General features: G+C 38.6%; 3 protein-coding genes across 7 annotated transcripts in view; all 3 read right to left on the bottom strand.

Moving 5' to 3' along the window:
- Positions 1 to 4,739, bottom strand: part of pnpla6 (patatin-like phospholipase domain containing 6) — a 32,450-nt gene extending 27,711 nt beyond the window's left edge. For all 3 annotated transcript variants that reach the window (XM_041982143.1, XM_041982145.1, XM_041982144.1), the window contains exon 1: positions 4,672 to 4,739. The gene's annotated coding sequence lies outside the window, so the exon portion shown is untranslated. The remainder of the gene's footprint in view (positions 1 to 4,671) is intronic.
- Positions 4,740 to 5,261: 522 nt separating this feature from the next.
- On the bottom strand, positions 5,262 to 9,757 carry atp5pd (ATP synthase peripheral stalk subunit d). 3 transcript variants are annotated; one of them, XM_041982251.1, is made up of 6 exons: positions 9,753 to 9,757; positions 6,528 to 6,675; positions 6,014 to 6,110; positions 5,763 to 5,834; positions 5,561 to 5,623; positions 5,262 to 5,442 (listed from the first exon to the last, which is right to left on the bottom strand). In XM_041982251.1, exons 2-6 carry the CDS (start codon positions 6,647 to 6,649, stop codon positions 5,311 to 5,313), a joined length of 486 nt encoding a protein of 161 aa, XP_041838185.1. In that variant the 5' UTR covers positions 6,650 to 6,675; positions 9,753 to 9,757; the 3' UTR covers positions 5,262 to 5,310. The 3 variants fall into 3 exon arrangements, with proteins under 3 accessions (XP_041838185.1, XP_041838183.1, XP_041838184.1); XM_041982249.1 differs by lacking the exon at positions 9,753 to 9,757 and adding an exon at positions 7,989 to 8,082 and having other exon boundaries at positions 6,528 to 6,658; XM_041982250.1 differs by lacking the exon at positions 9,753 to 9,757 and adding an exon at positions 7,989 to 8,030 and having other exon boundaries at positions 6,528 to 6,654.
- LOC121637885 (homeobox protein MSH-C-like) lies at positions 9,756 to 11,683 on the bottom strand. The gene is made up of 2 exons (XM_041982232.1): positions 11,162 to 11,683; positions 9,756 to 10,596 (listed from the first exon to the last, which is right to left on the bottom strand). Exons 1-2 carry the CDS (start codon positions 11,574 to 11,576, stop codon positions 10,184 to 10,186), a joined length of 828 nt encoding a protein of 275 aa, XP_041838166.1. The 5' UTR covers positions 11,577 to 11,683; the 3' UTR covers positions 9,756 to 10,183.
- Positions 11,684 to 18,551: the final 6,868 nt, after the last annotated feature.

Raw genomic sequence — 18,551 nt, 5'->3', positions numbered from 1 at the left:
AATCACACCAGTAACTGAACTGGAGTACTTGACAGGGAATACTGTGTTAGGTAATGTATTCTAGCAGCAGTCGATGTGCAGTCTTAGAAGTCTTAGAAACAACTGCAGTTTTCTGCAAATGAAAATGTCTGCTGTATAAAACAAGCTATACAGAGGACGGCGCATGCTTAGTTTCACGTACATTGTGGAAGAAATTTTACTTATTATGCTCTATATATAATATTATAATCACAACTATAATTACCTCCTTTACTATATTCATTTATAAATTGTATTTACAATGATTGTTACTATATTACACTTTTTACATTGTACATTTTTACTCATCATGCTTTAATTCACTTTTAAGGTTTATTCTCTTCACATACATGCTCTGTTAAAAGTTCACTACGAGGGTAAGATGACCTTTATCTGGTCCTTCCTCAGACCCTTAGTCAGACATGACTATGTGAGGTTGTTTTGATGCCAGCTCTTGGAGTTGTGTGTCCACCCAAGATCTTCAGGAAGGAGGATTCTTTCTACAGAAATGTATAACTATTGTTCTTCCTCTTGCCGCCCCAGAGTCTCTCTTGGCTTCACGCGAGTCGGGATGGCCACTCTCATTACTTGCAAGTACTTCTGTATTCAATTCTTCTGTAATAAATCTTATATTCTTTTATTCATTCCAGACTCTTGGTAATTTTTCTACAACAACATGCATGCACATCCAGGTTAAAAAAAAAAAGAAAATAAGAAGGAGGAACTTTTGCCAATTTCCCAGCTGTCCATGGAGAGACTTTACTTTTGGAACTGAAAACCATCCAGCACTTACTCACAGGTCAGGACTTGGACCGGGTTTGAGTGTTTCTGCTACCCAGCTGCAGAACCACATCCTATTAACTGCAATCTCACCTCAGATTTTATGATTGTTGCTTTCTACATTCAGAGAGAGAAGTAGCTTGTGCAAAGTTGGGCTACTCTTACCCATCAAACCATCTACAACCACACTTTATCTCTCCTTAACAATTGCCATAATCTTACATATTATTGTAATCTAATGAACAGCCTTTCTTTGTTTGTCATATACGACCACAGCTGAGTCTGTAACAAATAAGAACATACCCACATAGAACCCCTCCCCTATACTGTTGAAGTAAATTGGTTCAATTTCTCTTCATTTTAGGCAAGATGTTTAAGGCATTATTATGTTGTGTTAAAAAGATTTGAACTGACAGGAGGAAAGATTGTTGACATAGTGTTTTTTTTATATTTGGATGAAACTGAGATGTCAGTTTGTGCTTGTTTATGCTATAACAAGTAATGATGTAGTGTAAATATACAACACGTTGTCTTTGATGACTTTTCAAGGAAAGCAGAAGAAGTTGTTTTAAGTTGGTTGTGCCTTTTAAGATGCCAACTGCATTGTCAACAAAATAATATAATTTTGTTTGTGAAACCACAATCTTTTTTTTTTTTTTGTATTCCTTTCCTTACCCTTCTTATCTTATGCTCCTTCTTATCACCGGTTTTATCACTACAGATCATTGTACATAATCTGTGAATTTACTGCACTATATTTTTTTTATTTGTTGGTATGCTTTCATGTTGATGGTGAATGTCTGAATTTGATTGTTGTCCATTGCTTCAAGGCTTCAGCTACAGTGAAAGCCCAAGACAAATTTCCTCTAGTGGGACAATATACTTAGTCTTGATCTTGTCTGCATACTACGATATTCCACTCATAAATTACTCACTAAAACAATCACAACCACACTCATTCAGCATTTGGTGTTGTTCATCCAGATTGGCTACATGCATCCTTACTGCACATCTTCTAGTATGGATGGAGTCAGCTGACATCACCATATAAAGTACAGCAAAAAATATCAAGTTCCACTTGCAGTATATAGACTAAATAACAACTAAAAGATCAGAGTCAACTGAAATCTAGCTTATACATTGCATTACAACACAACTGTAAGTATAGCTGGAGGAAAGTTGGCAAACAACACATCCTGCATCATTTGCTGAGCTCACACAAGCTCCGGCATGAAGGAGCAGGTACATACACAAGTCTTATGACTTTCAAAAAAAAAAAAAAAAGGAAATTTTACATTAATATTTCACAGAAAATGGGTGCAGATAAATTCAATGCTGATAACTAATTCTGTGGCCTTCAAACCTTCATCTAAATGATTTTTGCGCATATGAGTTATTGACTGCTAAGGCAAAAAGGAGCACTATTATACCTGATAATGCAAACTAATAATACTAAATACTACTGATGTAAAAATTGGGAGCTGTAAAGAAAAATCATTTTAATATTTAATCTGACAATAATTTTAATTTGACTCATGTTGGAATGTGTTTAAGATATTACCACTTTACAATCATGTGTAACACAGTAAAACAAAAAACCAAATCAGTTTATTTGAGAGGATTCGGATATCTTTTTCTTTTTTTTAGGTTATTATACTTTATTAATCCCAAGCTGGGGAATTCTCTCTCTGAATTTAACCCATCCTAGTTGCTAGGAGCAGTGGGCCACCAGATTCCAGCGCCCGGGGAGCAGTTGGGGGGTTGAGGGTCTTGCTCAGGAGCCCACAGTGGTTTATCTTAGTTGCCAGCCCAGGGACTTGAACCCAGGTTCTCTAAGCCCACCTCTGTAACCACTAGGCTACCACTCCCCAGTCTCTTCTTAAGACTTACAAAATTATGGCTGATATGGTTATTTATTATGAGTTTTCTGTTGTTCACCTCATCTATTTATCTCCTAAAAAAGTTAGTTAAAAATAACACTCAGTATACCCTGAGCTAAAACTGACCAGTAAACAACCGGCCAGTGTCAGTGATACTAGTGCAGGTTTCCCAAAGAAGTGACAACACACACTGACATCAGCTGCAGCTCTGGCCTGATGCCTTTCATGCTTAATCTATATAACCAGTGACTGAGGAACAGGCAGGCTGAACTGCTGTTTAGATGAAATTCAATCAGTGAAAAGCTGAGGATCAGGTGTCGTGTTGCATGGAGTAACCCTTCTGAGCCATAAACAAAACGCAGAACAGGAAGCTACTGTGAAGGACTCCTCGTTTTTAAGGCAGTTCTATTACAAAAGAAAACCTCTGGCATTTACACTGGCTGTTTTATGTTCCCATTAATGCAAGCAGTTTGTTCATTCTCCTATAAACATGCAATGTGAATTGAATTTAAATAGTAACATTAAAAACAATCACATTTTGCACCAATACTTACAACCTTATGATAAATATTGTATGGAAATTACAAAGAAAAGCTAGTTAATTCTGTTGTCTTATGTAATGAAAAAAAAAGTTATGTTTCATGCAGCTGTGTTTGTAATACAGTTATCACCAATCTAGATAAGAAGGTTGACCTAAACTTGTTGCTACACATAAAACATTACTTCAGACTACCTCTTTGTTTCTACATAGCCTTGAGTGTGGTAATAAGTGTAAGAAAAGTGCAGGCTTGCAGCCCCACTGGGATGACACAGTATCCAACCTCTTGTGTCCTATCAGTGCCTCCCTCTGTGCAGACCTACTCCCATTGTCCTCTTCAAACAATGAAGCTTGTGTTGACCACACAGTCCAGAGTCAGACCTGGGCTAACTACTCACACAATCGTTACTGTTTTCAGTCAACATATACATTGTCATGAGATTTGTAAATAAATTATATCAAACGTGTAGATTTTCAAGGCCTTATATCATAACATACGTCACACAAAGATGTTGTCAGCCTGGTGGGAGGGGAAACTTTGGAAAATGGTGTGATGAAGCATAACATCTTAATGTCGCCCACACACAGCCCAGCATTTACAGCTTTTTGACACTCCAAACCAACTGTTAAATTTCACTAAGGGTGTTTGGAAATGGGAACAAAATGTAGCAGAACCAAAATAAACAGCAGCAAATACGTGACTAATGTGAACTTCTGAACAACTCAGAAGGCCAGTTTGGTTGTGCTGTAAACACTAAACTGCAGAGAATCGTTTGGATAATACATGAATAGGTAAGCTCATTAGAAATTTATCTAGTTATTTAAAACATCTAGTGGGTGCTCTGTCTCAGTACCAAAGCTAGCAACCACATGAAACAAGTAAAATAACTAAACAGATGTAAAATAAAATAAAATAAAATAAAATAAAATAAAATAAGGCCTCGTTGTTTACAAATATGATTAGGTGTAGCTCATTTAACTTCTAGAACAGTCAGTGTAGCATTTTTTTTAATTAGGTTATTTATTTGTGTTTACATTCTACAATGTAAAGTTCACTGATTAAATTTGAACCAATTATAGTTTCTGGGCAGAGGGCGGAATGTTGACTATCCAGCTAACACATTCTCTAATGGCTAACGTCACTTGATGTCGTTAGCTAGCTGCCCATGCTTCTGCTGGCACTTTACAGTAGTAAACACGACCGTGGAGGTACAACTACAAACCGGCACAAATGTTACATCAAACACGGTTTCATGGTATGGGTTAGGCTTCCTTATGACCTCTACGGGACCAGTTTGACAGATTTCTAACAATACCGTTATTGCTACATTTGCACGGGTAAATCCTGTTCTCCCTTCCCAATAGTCTCGGCGATACTAAAAGGAATACTCCGTAGATCTCATAGCGGTGTACTTCGTGCAATATAATAAACAGAATGCTAAATAATAAATTTACCTGTGCTGATGTACTCCCTTCAATCGTCAGTGACTTTCAAGTGAATATACAACGGAAATTATCTTTTATTAAGCCCCTCCCTTTCCACAATAACTCTAGCCAATGGCAAACCAAGATACTGTAAAGTCGAACCAATCAAAAATGTTGTAATCAGCGAAGGCTTTATTATAACCCACCCCGACTACTCTCACCCACATTAGATATATATATATATAGATAGATAGATAGATAGATAGATAGATAGATAGATAGATAGATAGATAGATAGATAGATAGATAGATAGATAGATAGATAGATAGATAGAACTTTGTCCACTATCGTTGCAAACACTTTAAAACCCTCAATATTGTCTTAATATAACTCAGACAGTCAAGACTAACTAAAACTGCATTTTAAACAAAACAAAAACACTTCCGCCTGCACATTCTAGCTGTCATAAGATAAAGAGCATTCAGGAACTGATGATACACTGCCATCTTGTGGACAGTACCTGTAATATCAAACAACTACTGCAAAGATCTCAAAGAAATCTCACAATACACGTTTTGCTTTAATAAATGTGTTAAATAACAAAGACATCAATTTGTTCTCTTTAAAATACATAATCTTTATTGTGAAGGAAGGGTTTTGCAATAGGATTACAGGTCAGCAATGGGCTTGTGGGGCCAGTAAGGATATTTGACCTTGTCCAACTTGGTTTCAGGGAAGGTTTCGTTGAGGTCCTCAATGGTCATCTGATCGAAGGGGATCATGTTGATAAATTTAACCAGCTAAATGCAAACAAAGTTGTGGAGAGGGAAGTCAGAGAGAAATAGTATATTTTTGTAAATAAATTCTTTTCAGGTTGGTCATGGAGTATTTTAGCAATTATGGTGACGATTATCTCACCTGTTGTTCATACTCAGCGATGCGGGCCTTTGATGCTTCAATGTAGGCCATTGCAGATTTGTTCTGTTGGAGAAAATTGAAAGAATAAGGGACTAAAAAACAGCAATTAAAAATCAAATTCCCACAGCTTAATTCCAGATGTGTGACGATTGTTTTAGATTTGTCAGCTTGGGCAATTTGTGTGTATGAAAGAGCCACTTACAGCTTCAGTCTCCTGTGTGTTGATGATACTTGTCTGTGTGTCAACAGGCTCAGGGATCTGCAGTGCTTTAAACTGTGTGTAGGAAAAAAGATCACCACGTCATCAATGAATTGCAAATCAGCACAGATAGTTAATGGATTACGACTCAGCTGGAAACTCGCTAAAATGAGACAGGATTTGAAGAGGGCATTCAAGACTTCTGTACCTCTTCTGGTGCCTAAAACCTTCAGGGTCTGTTGTGGAAAGCTCACCTTCTTCTCAAAGTCATCAACCATCCCAGCTTTAGCCACTGCACTCCTGTAGTAACTCCAGTCAATGGCTGCAGGAGTCTCTGGCAGAGAGGTTAGTCTGATATAAAGAGAAGAAATCTATTGTAATGATGACAATAAAAGGTACTGTTAGCAGACAAAAGAGGATTTCAATCCATCAAATGGACACAAAAGTTAGCAAAATTAAGGAATTGAGCTAGATAGATAGTTTAACCATTGTGCAAGCACTATTCTTTATAACTGTAGTTTTGAGAAGTGGTCATAGCCCGAATATGTTAATGTATAAAGAGAGACCAAAGAAATGTTAAGGAAAGTATAGACTAAAATTTAAAAAATACATTCGGCAGTGCAGACTTTGGTTGCAGTTTCAGCAACTTGTGAGCCCTCAAAGCTATAAAATTAGTGGGCATTTTTAAATCTGTATCCAACATACATCCTCTCATCATTTGTCAGGGAGAGCTTCACATCAGACAACTTTTGGTAGTGTGTGACATACTTAGCAGAGATGGCATCGGTGCGAGTCTTCAGTGCATTGAACATGCTCCGCTGGTTTGGTGGGACCCGCTCAGCAAATGCCACCCAGTCAATGGCCTTCAGGGCTACACGACGTCCTGCCATCTTGACTGTCTGAAAGGAACAGGAAGCTGCTTTAATCCAGAAACATATACATTATCCAAGGTAAATGTTGAGATACAAACTTAAAAATGTTTACAAAAATTAACTTATTATAGTAAATTCCTCTCTTCAGACAGCCTTAACTCAAACCTGTGTATAAGTAAATGTTTAAGATTCACTACAAAGAATAAAGTTTGCTCAGAGGATTTAAGGATTGTTTTTTTAATTTGCCTCCTAAAACTAAGATGTTTAGGTATTTACACCCAAGCATGATTTGCCAACTCTGTTTAGGTAATTACTGGGCCAGTTCTGCTCAGATATGACTGCTTAAACAAGTGGGGTATAGATGCTTTAAGCCTCCATTGTACAAACGCTGTAAAAGGAGTTTCAGTGTTTAAGGCATGTCAATTAATCTTCTTAAGGGAAAAATCTGAATGCTTATAGTGTGAAAAAACAAGAGACATAGTGTACACATTTTTTCAAAACATTAAATATGTACTTATCAGGCAGAATTAAGACATATTGCATGTGATTGTATGGGTCATCCTTGTGCCACCACACAAGAGAGTAAACATGTGACCTCTGGGGTTGTCATGTAGTGTCTTGCACCAGGACTTCTGCAGCAGATCTTTTAGGGGTATTGTGGTAAATAAATCAAATATATCCCGACATTCCTGAATCAGGTTGGAAGTAATGAGTTGAAAGGTCAGGTCTTTGAGGGATACCACTGCCTCAAATGGTGAGTTCTGTCTGCAACAATATTCAACTCAACAAAGGACAATCCGCTTTAATACAAATGCCAAAGCAGGGCACTGTATTGTGACCTGTTTAACTTTAAAATCCCCCTTCAACTAATTTATCTTACTAGGCCGAGATTTGTATGTATGTGCAATCAGTGATGTTGACTTAAATGCTTTTAACGTATTTTTGTTTTTCCAGTGGCATACATGGAAGCATATTTGTATAATGCTAATAGCTGACTATACCGTCAACATATGAAGCTTGGTTTTAGGCAAATTAAGTTAAAAAATATGATCGCCTCTGACTCTATAACCGTTAAGAGAACGATGTTCCCTTAAGATAAGACGTTAGGAAAAGATATCGTCCTTGACATTATATCTGATTGAAGACATCTGCAAGACAAGCTAATGTTAGCTCACCCTGCTAGCTTGCTAGCCAAGGTCAGAGAATTCCCTTTGAGCCACCGAGGTTCTCTTAAACAACTAAACAGTTATTAAGCTAATTTTGGCATATTATGCACAGATATAGCAGGGTGAACCCAACAAATGATAAACCAACCCGTTTTCTAGTACAGTCCTTCAATGCAAAACTGTGTACTCACCTCGCTGCGGTAAACCTTCGCCGACAGGAGGGAATAGCGGAAGTTCTTTTTCTTTATTAGGATGGACAGCAGCTAACAGCCGCTATTGCCCTCTCCTGGGCAGGCTCTGCAACTACAGCGAGCTCCTAACTGCGGCAAAACGCATACGATTAAACGTGCTTCACAGGCATACCTGTAGCAGCTCTAAATGTAAATAATGAGCAGACACACACTCACCGTTAGCAATTAGAGAATGCGCACGTGATGCCCATATACAATTGACTCTTTATATTTTTTTATTTTTACTGGAAGGCAAAAATGATCTTTGGCAGGGCAGGAGAGCAAGAGCAAAACGGAACGATCATTCTAAAATAGATGTGTGAGTATAACCAGTCTTTCATTTTCTCATGATAAAGTCAAATAACTAACTAGACCAGTGTAAACATACCAGAGACATTTAAAATGCTGTCAAGGTTTGTTAACAGGTTTGAAATGAGGGCTCGAAATTATAAAATAGACATCGCACAAAAAAGAAAAATAAATAGAAAAAAATTACCTAAATAAAAGACCGTCTTCAAGAAGAAGCAGATATTTTGTACGGATCTCATAACAGTTTTGCGACTAATGAGCTGTGGTACGGCGCCTTTAAAATATGTAGTCGTTTGGGATGATAGCCTACAAGATTTTAAGTGAGTCACCTTTGGACTATTCTTTAAATTATCTAACAATAAAACAATTTTTTTACTTTTCTTTTTGTTTTACAACCTTAATGGTTTAGCTTAGTGAACTTAACGGTTTCGTTTTTGCACACTTGTGCGCACCCTTACATCTTTTTTTTTACACTTTAAAAGACTAAATATATAGGGTTAAAACATGTTTACATGTGGTATTCTCTCTTTTTTTATCTCAGATATAAATAAGCTAAATATAAGCTGACTTGAACATCGGCTCATGAAAAAACTACAAGTGTGAATTCATCTTAAATGAAACGAGAGTTTTTTACCTCAGAAAAAGGTAGGAATCATTTCAGCCTTACATTTGTTTGTCAGAATAAAAACTGGAAACAAACAATGAAAGAAATTGCAGTACACTGATAAAGTAGGAAAAAATCAATAAAACGGGAAAAACAGTTTTTTGCCAATTTTCAAACCGAATTATAGAAATAAAGTAAATAGACCAGGTGTTGATGTTTTTGACAACAGGTTTCTTAAAGTTTAAATCCGTGAAATAAATAATTTAAAGGAAAAAAGTTGACCTTCATTATATATACAAATTCCATAAAATCTTGAACTAATGATCAGCAGGACTTATTCACAAAAAAGATTAAAAAAAAAAAAGATAGAGTTTAAAAAGTTACACCAGAAGTCAATAATTTCCAGTCTTCAACTATAATGTTTATTTACCAAAACCCATTTTTACAAGTTACTGGACATTTAGATTGATGTATGTACACAGTACAGATACAAAGATATTCAATAAATACCACTTTCCTGCTCTTCAAACGAGACTGCAGGCTGTGAGAACACTACCAAATTTATTTACATTTACTGCAACATTTCTCCAAAACCTTTAATGTCATTCACATAAAGGCCACGGTGTGAAGGCTTAGACAACTAATACATGTCATTTTCTAAAATATACTTTTGTCCCTTTTTATTATTATTAGTTTTTAATGTATGAATCGTGAAAGGGACTGTATGAAAATAAAAAAAAAAAACATTTTTATAGCATTTCCGGGAAAAGAGTTAATGCTGAATGAAACGAAATACCTCAAGTGACAAAGACAGCACACTTCTTGGTCTTAAGGCACTCACACCGACTAAGTACTTTTTTCTTTTTTATTTCCTTCCTCACACTTGGATGATTATTTCCTTCAACTCCAGAAACATTTAAATGTCACAAACCACAGCGGATGGATGCAATGATCTAAGGCATGTTGTTAATTAACCTGATGTCTACTTTGGAGTTTTATCCAAGTATTTAAGCCCATGAAGCCACAATCAACATAAATGGGCACACATTAAGGAGAGCAAGTGAACGCGCTTAATCCAACATACGTAGACATTTCTATAAAATTGCTCGCGCGTTTTAACTGCCCTCAGTTTGAAGTTTTCAAACTGAAAATAGAACCAAACATTGTTCTAAGATGTGGGCTTAAAAAGACGCATCATCGTCGTTCATAAGTGTATTGCAACCATTTCTAAACACACAAAATACTAAGAAAGATAGTACATCCCATAAGTAACTGGTCCACTAAACAGTCCTGGGACCGGAAGACTGGGCCTCGGGAATGCGTTTGACGGGCTCCACGTCGGAGAGCCCATGTGCGCTCCGAGGGGGAAAGGCAGCGCGAAGGCAGGCAGGACGGGCTTGGAGGCCAGTTTAAACTTTTCCAGCTCGGCCTCCTGTAGTCTCTTGGCTTTTGCTCTCCTGTTCTGAAACCAGATTTTGACCTGAGTCTCCGTCAGGTTGAGAGAGTTGGAGAACTCTGCTCTCTCGGCGATGGAGAGGTACTGCTTTTGGCGAAACTTGCGCTCCAATGCCAGCAGCTGGGAGGTAGTAAAGGGCGTGCGAGGTTTTCTGTTGTTTTTGTGTTTCCTTAAGGTACATTGAGTTGGACTTGTGCTCCCTGTTGTACAGAAAATGAAAAGAAAAAAATGAATGAGTTCAGATTAAATCAAATCTTAGCCGAAGCTGGATCATTACTGAAGACGAACAAATATTACGGAAGGAAACGCACACCAGCAATCAGGCTTGAACATATTTATTGATAACCTGCATCACAAAATTATCACATTTAATCTTTCGAATACTGAGCGAAGAGTTAAATCATGCTGTTACTCAGATTTTTTAAATACCACATTGCGTATAAAGCTTCTGCATTTATTAACCAAATAAGTACACAGTTTAAGCCTAAAAGTCATCTTGCAAAGAAAAGGACGTCAGCTTAGAAATACATATGCATTTAATGACTAATTCTGTTTGTTATTAGTAAGCAAAGAGGAAAAGACGATAGACATTTACGCACAACCTGTGTAGCCATAAAAAAGAAAGCCTGCCAGGTTATCTAAGACATCGGTGTAACTTGTAGCTAATAAAAAGGGATATTCTTTCCTGCTTCAATTACTGACAGTCGGCGTTGATATGATGATAAAGGCGAATAGTGTCATAGACGAGCGTAGGGACGGACTTACGAGGAGGTGTAGTAAAGGAGGACGTTTGGAACCAAGTGCTCTGCTCTTTCTCACAAAACTGCGGACTGTCCTCTCCATGTGAAACTCCATGTGAGCTCTCCGCTGAAACCCTCCTCTCTGCGTAAAAAGTCCTTGGAGAGAACTGCGCGCCTTGCCCTGCCGCGGGCTTCGGCAGTACCACAGCTAAATCTGAAGGAGAGTGAGAAGTCCGACAGGTGGTCTTCTTGGAAATCAACGACTCAACGCTAAACGGGAGGCTGCTCCGCTGGTGTTTGTATCCTTTCTCGGTTGTCATGTCTTTCGGCTGGAGCTCCTCGCCCTCCGTGTCCGTCTCTTCTTTTTGGTTAGTCTGTTTGGCGTCTTGCGACGGCGGCCCCTGTACAGGATTCATCATGATACAAGGGGATGGGGCCATGCACCTTCGCGTGGCCTGTTAAGAGGAATTGCGTGGCCGAAGTGTACAGTCTCCAACTTGCGTCTTTGCACTGTCAGCAGCGCCGTGTAGCTTTTACGCACTGGACGGGGTCGTCTATAAAAGGACAAGGGCTGTTCCCCCTCTCGGCTACCGCCTATCAGTCGTCAAATTGGCCCCGTGACGTGTCCGAGTGTGGTTTTGATTGGCCCACTGCCTTCCGAGAGAACATCAAGAGGCCTTTGAAAGGAAGGAGACGTTAATCATACAGACCCCATGCAGCGAGAAGTTATTGATGGTTCTCACAAAGTAGCTCAGACCAATTTTTACGCAATTAAGCAGTAGGAAGGACTTTCTTGACCATTTACATTCAATAACAATGTACTTTAATAGTTTATTTTTTAAATTATTCCCACGGTATGTAACCTATGAAATATTAATATGATTATTTTTGTCATAAAAATGAGGTAAAAAAAAATCTATAACTGTTGCTCTAATATACTATTAAAAAGCAAGAATGGGCAAAGGTAAACATGTTGCATAATTAATCAAAGACAAAGCTGGGCAAAACATAAAAGAATATCACACCCAATTAGAAATCGAACAAAGATATAAATTGATTGTCGGTCAGAGAGCGTTACAGCAATTGAAGGCCTGTCATGAGCTCTTCCCTCTTAAAATGGCCCCAGTTGAGGAGCAACAGGCGTTTTCTTTTCTCCAGGTTATACTATTTAATAAGCCAGACAAGTTGTGTTTTGCGAGGCGCCAGTCTCGGCAGGATCAAAAAGGAAGATACCTCGGGGAGAAAAGGCAACGGTTAACTCCACTTAACCAATTGTCCTCCGAATATTTCATAGTCCACTGCGTGGACGAGGAGAGCAGGAGCTGACGGTTAACTGTTTCACGTCAAGCTTGAAACTGACTGGGTTCATGTTGACATATTTGGTCCAATTATGTGACAATTAAAAATGATGAGTGGACAGAACAACGGCAGAAATATGTTTAGTATGCCTAAAAAAAACTATATAAGGACCACTGTGTGCTGTTTTAGTCTGCATCTGCCTAGACTATTAGATGTAAAGAGCTTGCAGATAATCTGAAAAAATCTTTGTAAAGTTATGTGATATAATATTATATCTCGTTGTATAATACTTATTCCAGTATGGTAAGAGAGGTTTTTACTCACAGATGTTCGGCCATGTTTGTATTAAATCACATTGAGGAGATAAAGTCATAATCTTCTATCTACCACGAAACAAGCTACTTAGTTGCTTTACTGGCTGTCATCCATTTCCCTGCAAGACACTTAAGGCTTTGCAAAAAAAAGACTTAAACTCCCTTACACTTAATGATCATCTAAATTTTTCTCTCTCAGCATGTCCAAGTTGATGTCACATTAAATGTGTCAGCAGCACTCTGTGGCCGCCAACCCAACACAAGACCCCACTGAGAACTCCACAGTCATCAACACTATCAAATACACAAGAAAAGGTCTGTTGAGAAGATCACCTTTGCTTGTGGTTATTATGAGAACTTAAGCCCTTAGTTTCTTCATCGCATCTCACTTCATCTGCTCACTTCCTAATAAATGTCTCGGCTGGATATAGCAAAAATGAATTATAACCTATGAGAGTTGCATAAAATACAACTAATGGCTTTACAGCTATATCTCACATATGAGTCATATGACAGTCATGGGGCTGCAGAATCAGCTGCCATTACCCAAAAACATAACAGAGAACAAATGATTCTTTGACTAAATTCCACACTGAGATCAATGATGGTTGGCCCTTTGAAAACCCTCAGGTGCAACAGACAATTTACCCCTCTTCAGGTAAGAGGCACAAAGTTTGGTTGATGATTGAACTTGAGTAAATCCTGATGTTGAGTCTGCTACTTCATTTCCTACTTGACAAAACCAACTTTCTGTCTCCTTACATGCCGTGGCCTCTCATCACCCAGCTGGTTTGTGTTTAAATCCCAGCAAGTGTGGCTCATGTCCACGCTGGCATGCAAGAAGGGGATGAGAATCGGGCCATGGAGTGCATGGAGATTCATCTGATACAGGTACACCCAGAGATAAATCGACGTGAGAAGTGCAGTTGCCTCTCCTCCCCTGGTGTTTGCTTTAGTGTATTTAGCTTCAGGGCCCCCTCTCCCCTACCCCAAAAGACATTTCTGTAACAGCATGCAGGCGAGTGAGCAGTGTCAGAAGGTGTTAGTGAGTTTGAAAGCAGATCTGTTCTTCAAGGTCAATGCAAGCATGATGGGAAGCACTTTCCCCTCCGCTGGCACCAGAAATTAAACCTTTTCACATGTATGTGAACAGGCCTTTCTCAGTACTGTCATGCTTTGTTGAAACCATTTATCTAGTATATAAAGTGCAAGGGCCAAGTGGTGGCATGGTGTAAGAAAACAGGCAACTCCTATGACACACATTTTTACTCAGAGACCTCCCCCCAAAAACGTTAACTTTTCTTGATAAAAACCATCTGCAAATTAACCTGCTGTAACTGCATTCAGAATTTGTGTGATTTGAGTTGAGCTGATGCCCATCAGCAGTAATGTAAATTCCTCCAAGCAAGACCCTCGGAGAAACAAACAGATCTTTTAGAGGAGCGAGTGAACTGTGGAACCCAATCCCTGTGAGATGTGTCAACAGTGGCACAAAGACCTGTAGCCACAGACCTGAGGTGAACACTTTGCTGACATGACAGTGTTGAAAGTACGCAGCATCACAACATGTCACTCTCACTTTTCTTCTCTGAAACAGGAAGAAGAGAGAACAGTGCAAAGGCTGCAAAAAGTTATCTCAAAGGAATATCATGCAGGGGATGCGGTCATCATGTCTGCATGAAAGCAAGAGGTAACAATCCACGTGTATTATTTCAAATTTCTTCCTCTATCAAGGCTTTAATTTGTTCACCTTGCTCACATAAGTCAACCAGCGTGCAACTCTCTACTTTACAGCAGTTTAAATAGCAGTTATTTGTGTTGCTCCGTGCTGTGGAAAATATCTTTGACCTTTCATTTGACTTAACAAGTTAATCCATTCCACATCAGACTGGCTTCAATCTTGCACTTAAACACTGGTTTGACATTTTCTGCCAAAGCCACTTCCTCTTGTGGCATCTAGTGCCCTGTGTTTGAGTGTCGGGTAATGAGGGAAATATTCGTGCCATGCGAAAGCAGAGAAAGCAAATTGCCCCCATCACTGCTTCTTTTTTGGACTGTAAAAAAGCAATCAGGGGATGAGTGTCCTGCAGTGCTGCAGCTGCGCTCTCTGAGTCAAACCAACACAAGACAGGGTTGGTTTTATTCGTCAGTAGTGGTGGAATTCCAATTTTAAACTAATGTTTGATTATATATTAAAACTGGCTAATATTTTAACATTTTGCACACTGTCTACTGTTCTTCAAAATCAGATGTTTTCATTGAGAGGGTTCCTCCTGGACTGTACTGCCAATGGAGATCGTCAAACCACAAGAGGTGACAATGCAGTTGGCAATTTCATTTGGCTTGCCATCGGCCATAGAAATCCACATTCTTGAGGAAAGTCTAGAGACAATGCGAGTGGGCGAGTTAGGTCGAGCACTGGGGACGAAGAACTTTGTGCGGCTTCTCTGTGGTCTCATTCACAAACCGAAGAATGTCACCACAATCTCATACGCTCTTAGCAGCCAAAGCTGTGATGCAGTATATCTGAGGAATGAAACCCAAGACAGCAGCATCAATTTTCTTTTTTACTGCTGGGTTCAAATCCTGGCGAGGCCAAAACCAGAAACTATTGTATAAATTACAGCAATTTGGTATTCATTATATTTTCTCTGTCACTTAATAAAATATTCTGATACTTAAACACAGTGAAATACAATATGTATTCAACAGTTTTCATATATATATATATATATATATATATATATATATATATATATATATATATATATGTCATTTGATTGGCAAACTCAACTGAGATGATAGTTTAGTCTTAAAGGTTAAATGCAGGTAAATTTACTGTAAAATTTAGGATCAGTTCATTCTGGATAGCAACATTAAATGTGATGCCATTTCATTCTTATAATAAGACTCACAAAGAGCTAAACAGAAATGAGCTTTTCTTAATTAAATCAAAACACAATTTTACATATTTTTGTCTTTTCAGCCCCAGTCACAAGATGCCACATTGTTTTTTTGTTTGTTTGTTTGTTTTGTTTTGTTTTTCTAAAACTGAATGCCAATAAATTCATCAAATTTATGGATGGATGACTTTCCTATGGGAAACCTTTTCTGGCTATTTAAAATTATTTTGAAAATAAGTGAATATTCCATATTTTTTAGTGTGAGATTTTCTCACAAGAAAAAGCTTCAATAAAAAAAATGTCTCTTTAATTATTTTATACTTGTTGAGTGTCTTCTTTTCTTCTCACTTTGTCTCATTTTCTTCGAAGTGGTCCTGATGTGCAAAACACAACAATGAAAATACACAACAAAATTTATGACATGACAACAAGGTAGAAAGACAACAACAGAGTAGAACACATAGCAGCATTTCACAAAAAGCAAACAGCACAATCCAACATTTTAAAGAGCTCTGCAACATAAACACAAATTTTCTAAAACCTAAAAATCACAAACAATAGACAATTTTAGAAACTTTGACAAAAAATGAAAAAGAAATGCAACCCTTCAACTTGCCAAAACAATAAACTATAAAATATTTTAGAAAACATGACAATAAAAAAAACAGAAACTTCAACATTTCAGAAAAGATTATTCAGAATGCACAATAATAAATAGAAAACTAAGAAAACAGTTTTTTTGTTTATTTTTTAAACATAAAACTTTTTAATCCGTTTGTTAATTGGAATTTTACTTTGTTCTGTGAAATTTGGGTTTTAAATTCACCTTCATTTCAAATCTAACATCCCTCATAAGTCTTCTCAAGTCAATAAAATGTTAAAGACTTTTTTATTTTTATTTTTAGTCAAACATGGTTGAAAAACCTGTAGATCCAAGCCAACAATGCTTGTCTCATAATAATAATGTTATTGCAGGCACCAAAGGTCAGAACAAATGTGTGTGTTTGAATATCCTGAGATTACAATTTCAAAGTCCTCCCCATGAGCAGTCGAACAATAGAGAGGGTGGGAAGTTAAAAAAGCGGGGTCTCTTTCAAATAAACAAGCATGAGTCAACCCTGAATAGAGCTGCTACCGAGCAGCCGGATTGGTTCTCAGAGGCAGCGACTGTGCAGGCTCTCCTCCTCCTTCGCCTTCTTCTCCTTCTCTTCCTCCTCCTCCTCCATGGACCCCAAACAAACTGATGTAGTAAACACAAACAACTTGATTGAGCCTCACAACTATAATTTAGTACTTTGCTCCAGTTCTTTTTGTCCCACCTCTTTATCTCTTCTGTACTCCCCTTGTTCTCCCACTGAACAGAGCATGGACGGGAAAGTAGATGGGGGGTAAGAGATCCCTTTTCTTGTGCTATTGCTTAATGAGCCTGAAAATACAATTGCACTGTCCTGACTGTGAAGGTAGCCTGCAGGCTCGTGTAAATTAGCAGCGCGAGGAAGCCTGGAGGGCTGAGTCTTGCTGAGCAGTCAGAAAAGCGGGATGTGGTGAGAGGAGAAAATCCTGTTAGGGCAGTGCATATGGAGGAATCACGGTGCGTTTTCGACCCGACCGGAGCTCACAGGGCCACTTGTTGCACCGTTGAACCCCACATTCAGTCTCACTGCTGATGTGTGAGATTTATTGAGACTGGACCACAGCCATGTGTATTGGCACCCATTATGTGAGATGTCCGTTGTTTGTCACATTTCAAACCCATAATTCCAGTTAGTTCCACACAATGGTCCTTTTGAGCCACTACTACAATCATCATTCAATTTAATTTTCTATTCTTCTGTAGATTCCAGGGCGAGGTAGCGGAGGCGGGAGTCTCCCACATTGCATATGTCCTCTCATGAGTTTGAGATGCTCTTTTGACCGCTCCGCTTGGCATCTGCTGCCCATAGCCTGTCTATATCTGCATTCTAATGCACATTTCCTGCTGGGATGTTAACTTTAGGCCCTCCGTAATTGATGGCTTCCACACTTCAGCCGAGTCCCCCCCCCTCCCTTCTCCCCTCTCCCTGCCGATTGTTGGTATATCTCTGCAGTTTGGGGGTCTTTCAGTCAACCATTGTTCTTTTATGGAGGAATTATAATAGACTAAAGGAGAGGGAGAAAAGAGAAAGTGAGAAGAGGGGGAAGAGGGGAGGGGATAAAAAGAGAGTTGCTGCTGATATTTAGTGAACTCCGAAGGGGGAGTTTTTATTCTCATTCTGCAAGTTTGGCACATGCCTTCTGTTACTAAGTGGCAGTGGATTGAAAGAACGTCTTGCATTTCCCATTTTGCGGCTCTGCTAGGTGCCTAGACTTACAACCCTGGCAGCTGTTGGGCCTTCTATGCAGCTATAGACTCCTCTCCACAGGTGAGCTCCCCTACCAAACTCCCAGTCTCCACTTCACTCAATAGGGCCTTTTTCAAGCCTTTTATCAGTGGGCAGAGGCTGACTTTATATGTGCCACTCACAGAGCTGCAATTCATGGTTCCCAACATTGCAATTAATGTCCTTGTTTGGTAAAACACATGCAGGTTGATTCAGCTTCTGGAGGATTTATATCTTGTTTTAGCTTCATCTTTTCAAGCATGTTTTGACACAAGACCTTTTGAAGTTTATGTATAAAATAGTTACATCATCCATAAACAAACAAACACAGACTGGCTTATAAAAACATATCAGTGGAAATAGAGCACACAGCACAACTGAAAACAGAAAGTTGTATCAAATTTCTCTCAAATTCGCCACAATATGATGTTGCATACAACATGTGTTTATGTGATCTACTTTAGCCAGAGTGGCTAGTGGGTGAGTCTCTATTTCTGCAAGGCAACAATTACTTTAAAGTCTATTGGGTGGATTGGTAA

Source organism: Melanotaenia boesemani, chromosome 4, assembly GCF_017639745.1.
Source record: "Melanotaenia boesemani isolate fMelBoe1 chromosome 4, fMelBoe1.pri, whole genome shotgun sequence".
Lineage (NCBI taxonomy): Eukaryota > Metazoa > Chordata > Actinopteri > Atheriniformes > Melanotaeniidae > Melanotaenia > Melanotaenia boesemani.
The sequence above is the reverse complement of the archived record's forward strand: the minus strand, read 5'-3'. Positions and strand labels throughout refer to the sequence as shown.